The 8,521-nt window shown below is 38.9% G+C and overlaps 1 protein-coding gene across 1 annotated transcript in view; it reads left to right on the top strand.

Annotated features, from left to right (window-relative positions):
* Window positions 1–712: 712 nt before the first annotated feature.
* The window catches only part of LOC103515181 (CD109 antigen-like), a 28,332-nt gene continuing 20,523 nt past the window's right edge, over window positions 713–8,521 (top strand). Inside the window, exons 1-5 of the mRNA XM_008480109.2 lie at window positions 713–862; window positions 3,860–4,085; window positions 5,036–5,270; window positions 5,857–5,907; window positions 6,265–6,395. Of these exons, the coding sequence (XP_008478331.2) occupies window positions 732–862; window positions 3,860–4,085; window positions 5,036–5,270; window positions 5,857–5,907; window positions 6,265–6,395 (774 nt within the window). The 5' untranslated portion in view covers window positions 713–731. The remainder of the gene's footprint in view (window positions 863–3,859; window positions 4,086–5,035; window positions 5,271–5,856; window positions 5,908–6,264; window positions 6,396–8,521) is intronic.

The following is an 8,521-nucleotide window of genomic DNA, read 5'->3' as shown; positions in this document are numbered from 1 at the left end:
TTCTTGATGCTCGAGTTTAGAGATACCTTTCAAATTTAATTCAATTTTTTATTATTCTATGAAGAAGCTACAAGTATGGTATGAAGATCATACAACACCTGCAACCACATACAAAGTCAATTAAACTGAAAATTACACTTAAATAATTATGAACCTCTTTCTCAGTGCAATTCAGTGAGTTGTGTTAACATGAGAGGTTTAGTTCCTCTCACACATAAGCCGATAGGGTTAGTACCTGTGGTGATTGTGATTCAAATATCTCTGGTACTGTGCATGGAGGACCCTGTGTTTACCTATGTGGCCGAACCTCATCATCATAAACCGTAAGTCAATCTGATAAATATTCCATCGAGAATTTCGCCTCAACCAACGATCCCAGCCCCGGTAACTCACAGAGGTATACCATATAGTAGCTTGAATGTAGGATTTTTGGTAATAATAATAATAGTGCTTATTTATACTGCTCGCATAGGACTGAAAAGTCCCTTTACTCCAGCAGTAGGCTGATGAAAGTCTTAATTCTTGATGCTCGAGTTTAGAGATACCTTTCAAATTTAATTCAATTTTTTATTATTCTATGAAGAAGCTACAAGTATGTATTATTATTATTATTAAGTATGGTATGAAGATCATACAACACCTGCAACCACATACAAGGTCAATTAAACTGAAAATTACACTCAAATAATTATGAACCTCTTTCTCAGTGCAATTCAGTGAGCTGTGTTAACATGAGAGGTTTAGTTCCTCTCACAGATAAGCCGATAGGGTTAGTACCTGTGGTGATTGTGATTCAAATATCTCTGGTGCTGTGCATGGAGGACCCTGTGTTTACCTATGTGGCCGAACCTCATCATAAACCGTAAGTCAATCTGATAAATATTCCATCGAAAATTTCGCCTCAACCAACTACCAGCCCCGGTAACTCACAGAGGTATACCATAGTAGCTTGAATGTAGGATTTTTGGTAATAATAATAAGGGTACTTCGGTCATACTATGAGATGGTCCTGGTCGTCTAGGCCATTTTCCGGACTTTGGTGCCGCGAGATCTGAGATCTCTTTTCATCAAAAATGGCCATACCTATACATAGGTAGATAGGTGCTAAATATTTTATTCTTTCTACTTAGGTACAAGGGGGAAAAATATTAGATATTTACCTATCCACCTTCTACTAAAATTCGCAAAATTATTGAACCTTGCAATTTTTACTTCTTTTTTTTTAACCATAATTCAGAATTCCGAGTTGGTATGAATTATTTTTTATTTGTTTGTTAACCGTGAGATTCGGCTGGGTTTGCGAATTGAATGAACTTGTGGTGAAAATTAAGAATTGTAATTTGCTAATTTTGGCTTAGAGTTCAAAGTACTTTAGATATCCGAATTCATTCAATGAACTTCATTGTGATTAGCAACTCAGGTGAATTGGATTAAGATCTCCATCTTGGTATTTCTGATATCTGACTGCCTGACTTTAAAGAGTTAGTAGACCCTGTGGACCAGCTTAATCTGGCTCGGGGACTTTGAACAGGAAGGATACCAGCCTGAAATTTCCCTTGCTAAAGAAATAACAAAGGTTGAGTGCGAAGGGCATCCTGAAATTTTTGTAGCCAAAAATCGAATGTCAGCCCAAAGCAATCACCCTAGTTGAGGCTGATTGAGAGGCGCTCGCCTTGCACGCGGGAGACCCGGGTTCGATTCCCGGCGGGGTCAAGAAATTTGTGTCATGCAAATGATTGATTCCGTGACTGGCTGTTGCGGGGCCCACTCAGCCTCGTGAGGAAACAGGAAAATGAGTAGCTAGAAATGCGCATAGCGACCGGTGCCAGCATGGTAGGTAAACATTGGATTTTAGGATTATTGAGATAGGTATTGGGAAAATCCTACAATGCTGCAGTGAGCACCAAAGTTGTGACATAATAAATTAATAACACAAAAAAACTACATTATAGGTACATATTATAAGGTAGGTACCTATCATAGTTTTCACACTTGAATACACACAGGGGGGTTACGCTGCACTGATGCAGATAATTCGGTGTGGCTGAATATTGTCCCTCATGATAACTGCATAATGCATGATTATGCAGTATGCATCTGTGTTATACTGGGATCTGTTAACGGATATACTCATATTATTCTGGGTGGGTTGGACTAACCTGTCTTATAGGTACTTATGCCCAAGGGAACCGCGGTTCCCGGTTTGGCCACCCCTGCTATATACTTTGAATTTACTTTCTCTTTCTTCAGGTGTTTGTAGATCTACCCAAGTACATTTCTGAGTCTGACACCGAACTGTCAGCCCAAGTCTATGCCATGTTCTCTACACAGAAGTATATTCGGGGCAAGGGTACTCTGGTGTGGTCCTCTAGGAATTATAATACAGGAAGAACTAGCAGGGTGGACAATGGAACTTCACTGGATATGTCAAAGTATAAGGAGATATCCAGGAGTGAGAAGTTTATAGTAAGTAAGAGACCTCTGGTCCGTCAAGAATTTTGTAATTAACATTTTTTCGCACTCATTTTTCTCCTGACTGTTGGCCAGACTTCGAAAATTTTAAGCATCTTTCATGATTGGAATTTTACCTGCTATAGTTTAGCTTTTAGCTGCTATAGTTTAGCTTTTAGCTGCTATAGTTTAGCTTCTAGCTGCTATAGTTTAGCTTTTAGCTGCTATAGTTTAGCTTCTAGCTGCTATAGTTTAGCTTTTAGCTGCTGTAGTTTAGCTTTTAGCTGCTATAAGTAGTTTAGCTTTTAGCTGCTGTCAAACCCAATGTTTGCGCCCTTAATTCTCCCCTTTTCCCTCTGATAAGGGGGCTCTTTTTTTTTTTTTTTTTTTTTTTTTTTTTAGTTTTAGTTTTTTATGTAGGTAATTTTATTTCAGATCTCATAACCATGATATGTGTTGGGCTCGTTATGATGATTTTCAAAATATCCGGTAGGTAGCTATGTAGGTAGGTAGGTAGGTATGTAGTATGTAGCTATATGTAGGTAAGTACCTATTAGGTAGGTATAATAGGTAATTTATCTACATAATGGAAACAGTAAAAAAATATATCACACTCATTATTTTATTTTAATCTGTTTCTGTATTTGTTTTGTTGAATTCATTACAGGCTTTCCTATTAAAAACCCGAAAAATCGTTCTAAAACCATCTCACTTCCTGCTTGAACATATTTTTTTTTACAATATAGCTGGATTTACATATCTATCTCGGTACTTTAGATGTACCGAACTACCTACCTAATAGCTACATTAATACAAATTATGTATGTAGGTATAGATTTCTATTATCTATTATCTGATGAGATCTTTATCAGGATATCAGGTTTATCTACAGTACCTAGTAGGCACTTACCTATTATGTGCTATTTACTAGTTGTTTATCCTAAAAAGTAGATAAGGTGGAACTTCCGCTCCGTGAGGGAGTGAGTATCACACTAGGCTTGCATACCGGAGGAATTCGATTCCCGGCGAGGTCTTTTTCGATCCTGCACTCTGATGCCTCTTGAGGACAATTGAGTAGCTAACAGTGGCGCATTACCACAGTAGAAAGATTAGTGAAAACCGGGATTGATTGCAAAGGAGGCATTCTTAGGCCAGCCACTCACTAGGAGTTAGACCAGACAGGTACACCTGATCAGGTCCGCCTGTCAGGTCTACCTGGTAGTGTCTGTGCTCGTCAGATATCAGGTAGAACTTACAGGCAGACCTTTTCAGTCGTACCGGTCAGATCTACCTGATAGTGTCTGTGCTCATCAGGTATCAGGTAGATCTGAGAGGCGGACCTTTTCAGTCGATCTACCTGATAGTGATAGTAGACCTGACAGGTCTTCTTCTTTTTCTTGTTTTTCAGCACCTACTCCATCTTGTTCAGTAAAATCCTGCGTCCTGCCACCCTCTATTCCATAGTAACCACATTCCACCAGTCAACTGATGAGCCCTACATGGTATCCCTAGATGAACCTGGAGACATGCTATCAGGACATACTGTGATAAAAGCGAGTATAGCATGCCATAGTGGGGAAGTAGTGGCAGGGAGCTTGGACATTTCGTCACAGACATCTACGCTTACGTTACGGGTGAGTTGGGTTCATAGATGTTTAGCACTTTTTGACCGAACTTTGGCGGTTTTCAGCTCTACTAACTAAACGGTTAGACGGTTAGAGATATCGAAAAAGTTATGAGAGGAGACCCCCAAAATCATACCTATGAAACCCAGCGAAGCACAGTTGTGTTGCGATGTGTCAAACCAGATTTTTTCCCCCTCTTTTTCATCGAGTGTTTCACCGCCGTTTTTATTTCGTAGGAATGAAACTACTGCTACATTAGACGCAGGTGGTCTGTTTTGTTGTAGCATTCCCAATCCGTAGTAGGTATTTCCCTCATCAAATGGGCCACACTTAAGGTGCTAAATCAACCAGAAAGTAACCCGTTGAAATATTTGCAAAATCGAAATAGGTATGAGTGCATTTCTTCTTCTTCTTCTTCTTCTTCTTCTTCTTCTTCTTCTTCCTCTTCTTCTTCTTCTTCTTCTTCTTCTCCTCCTTCTTCTTCTTCTTCTTCTTCTTCTTCTTCTTCTTCTTCTTCTTCTTCTTCTTCTTTTTCCGGTCTATAACATAAATTTATAAAAAATAAATGGAATAATTTTCAATTCAATTCAATTCTTCTTTTTCAAAAAATACCGGTAAATCGTGAACTTTGACGTCACGGCATACGCTCCCGTAGCGATGACGTCACATCAAATGTCCCGAGCAAAGCTCCCTTGCAGGCTTCTTCTTCTTCTTCTTCTTCTCCTCCTTCTTCTTCTTCTTCTTCTTCTTCTTCTTCTTCTTCTTCTTCTTCTTCTTCTTCTTTTTCCGGTCTATAACATAAATTTATAAAAAATAAATGGAATAATTTTCAATTCAATTCAATTCTTCTTTTTCTTCTTCTTCTTCTTCTTCTTTTATGTCGGATCCGGAACCTTCTGCACGGCAAGCAAGCGCGTTACCACTGGGCCAACTGTGTCCTCTTATTCTGTTATTTGCAGATTCCACCCAATATCAAGAACTCATCCTATAGTCTCAGAGTTCAGGGGGTGTCTACCGGCAGATCCACGTTATTTGAACACATCTCTCATCTCGTCTACTCCCCTAACTATCTGTCTATTACTGTACAAACCTCTAGACCTATCTATAGCTCAGGACAACTAGTAAAGTTCCGTGTTCTAATACTACAGACAGACCTGCTGCCTTACAATGATGATTTGGATGTGTTTGTTTTGGTAAGTTAAACCTAAATAGATATATCTTCTAGGCCAGTGTTCCTTAATTGGTGTTCCGCGGAACCTAGGGGTTCCGCGAGCTGACGGCAAGAGTTCCGCGCAGAGGTGTCCACTGGACACTGGTGTCCTAAAAGATCAAATTAGACGCTAGAATTTCAATTTTTCTCGATCTTTTATTTCATTATTTTGTTGAAATAAATAAGTAAATGGTCCACAACTCCACACCTATTTGCGAGCCAATCTTTGAACGAATAGGTAAATATTTAGAGATTAGAACGCCGCCTTTTCACTTGTAGTTTCTGCATGGTGAGTGATTCCTGCTGGCTGTTGCGGGGCCCACTCAGCCTCGTGAGGAAAATGAGTAGCTATGACATAGAAATGCGCATAGCGACCGGTGCCAGCATGGTAGTGGTAGGTAAACATTGGATTTTAGGTCAGTGTGATTTCTCAATTTGTATTGTACAAAAAAATACATTGTTTGTATTGTACAAAACAATACAGTGGATTTTAGGATTATTGAGATATTGGGAAAATCCTACAATGCTGCAGTGAGCACCAAAGTTGTGATATAATAAATTAATAACACAATCCAGATGGTATTATTATGAGGCGATGGATTTCCATCTACACCAATAATGGTAAGTTACTCACATAGTACACCAAGATTACCTTCTTATCTGCCTGATAAAACCATTGCAATCATTGCATAGGACGTAGGTATAGGTACGGAAAAGTATTTTTTCCGTAACTGCTAAATTATTTCAATTTTCTATGAACGCCTGGTATCTTTGTAATTATGCAATGTGCAAAGCTTAATTTCATTTAGTGTGGGGGGGAAAGGAGGAAGGAGTAGAAAGTTCCATTTGCCAAGTTCCCATTGTGACATTGAAGTTAAGCACTTTGTTCTGTGGCAAATATATGGATGTTTGAACAATCGGAGTATTTTTGTATTTACCTATTTACTGACTTATTCACATTGTATTGTTTCGTTTCAGGGGTGTCTAGTCTGTCGTTTCAGCTACCCAACTTAGCCAAGGATGGAACATGGTTGATTCGTACTTCAATTCAGGATCAAATAAACGAGCATAGGTTTCAAGTACAGACATACTTCACGCCTTTGTTCGAGGTAAGTGAGAATTCTAGGTGATAGGTACCTTGTAATAAATAATAATAATAATTACCTAATTGGACAAGATTTTAATTAAAAAAAAGAGGTTTTAAAGAGGGAACTGTAACTGCTATGGTCTTATCGTCCCGAAATCGAAGAGAGAAGGAAGACAAGATAGGAGAAAGCCAGCCATTCAGAGAACGAACATTATCCATCTAAGATAAAATTCGCCCCGAGCGGGAATCGAACCCGCGGCTTACAAGGCAGAGGCACCACCAATCAAGCTAACTAGGCTGGCCGAGAAACTCTACTCTATATACCAGGGGTGGCCAGACTTTTTTCGTTGCGGTTCCCTTCTTAACTTTCAAAAGTGTTCGAGGTTCCCCTCCCCCCCCCACCCAAAGAATAAAAAATAAACTCACCAATTTTTGTTGCTAAGCCATTTTTCTTCAAAATGGCATCTGCCAACTTCTGGAAATCCACTTTATACCGAACCCTCGAGCGGTTAAGCGAAAACTAAACTAAACCCCTTCCTCCCTCTCCTCCTCTCACGCTTTGCTTTCTTCTCTTTCCAAGAATCAGTGAACAGTGAATTTCTTAGGATTATTGAGATATTGGGAAAATCCTACAATGCTGCAGTGAGCACCAAAGTTGTGATATAATAAATTAATAACACAAAAAAAAAAACTGCATAATAGGTACATATTATAAGGTAGGTATATCATAGTTTTCACACTTGAATACACACGCAGGGGTTACGCTGCACTGATGCAGATAATTCGGTGAGGCTGAATATTGTCCCTCATGATAACTGCATAATGCATGATTATGCAGTATGCATCTGTGTTATACTGGGATCTGATAACGGATATACTCATATTATTCTGGGTGGGTTGGACTAACCTGTCTTATAGGTACTTATGATACACCCTGTTATTTTACTTTTTAGATAGGGAGAGAGAGAGAGAAAGAGAGAGAAGTGTAGGGGACTAACACCTGAGCTAAGGTCCCTTTTTTAAAAGGTTTGATAGTGGGAACTGTAACTTCTAAGGTCCCGAACGCGAAGAGATAAGGAAGACAGAATAGGCGAAAGCCAGCCCTTCCGAGAACGAACCTTATCTATTCAGGATAAAATGCGCCCCGGGTGGGAGTCGAACCTAAGGATAGGAGGAAAACCGTCGAAACCAGGAAGTCGCTTCCTTTGTTCCGTAATGCTTCTATGATTTACGGATGCGAATTAAAAATAGAAAAAGTAGCGAGTTAAAAAAAAAAAAAATGAGAAAAAAATAGCGTCACACGTCTGGTTGAAAAGAATTCCCTGAGGTTTTAATTAATAAAGGTCAGAGTTATGTCAGAATTATAGTTATGTATGACCTGACACGCCTTATTTTAATATGTGCATAATAACAATGATAGGTACTGAATGACCTATTATACCTAATGCTTGAAATACATACATACATATTTGCAAAAAAATAATTTTTACGTTATTATTAAGTACATGTTAATTTTTAAGTATTATTGTGCTTCACATTTTGTTATTTTATTTAGATTATTTTGCATTAAAAAAATAATAAATAATAATAAAAAAAATATGTGAGAGTGGAAATGTAGGTAGGTACCTGTTGTTTTAGCTTCGCTGGAAATGGGATATGTAAGAAGGAAGAATGTTGTTTTACCCACTGAGCATAATAGAGCATAGGTAACATATTTGCAAAACTGTATCTATAGTTGATGATTAACATAATTTTAATAATTAATAATGCATGTTGAGGGCCGAATCAAAACGCTATACCCAGGTACAAATAGAGTATTTTAGGGAAAATGTGTGTTTTTTCCATCACAGTTGAATTGAACTCGAACCATCAACCTCCAGAATACTCCAGATTCATCGCCCACTACCCTACTGAAATTGGGTGGGTAGCACACCTACCTTGTGAGCTCTAGGTCACGGGTTCGATTCCCGCCCGGGGCAAACTTTATTAAGGTTGGCTCCCGGAACGGCTGATGGCTTTCTCCTATATCCTGTCTTCCTTCTCTCTGGGGGTAGGTAGGTACCTATTACTTTTCATTTGGCGACAAGCTACCGGCCTCCTTACATTAACCTCACCCAGTCTGAGTGTTCGCGGGAAAATCCAGCAACA

The sequence above is a fragment of the Diaphorina citri genome, unplaced genomic scaffold, assembly GCF_000475195.1.
Source record: "Diaphorina citri unplaced genomic scaffold, Diaci psyllid genome assembly version 1.1 scaffold1290, whole genome shotgun sequence".
NCBI classification, from domain to species: domain Eukaryota; kingdom Metazoa; phylum Arthropoda; class Insecta; order Hemiptera; family Psyllidae; genus Diaphorina; species Diaphorina citri.
This window is presented reverse-complemented; position numbering and strand designations above follow the sequence as displayed.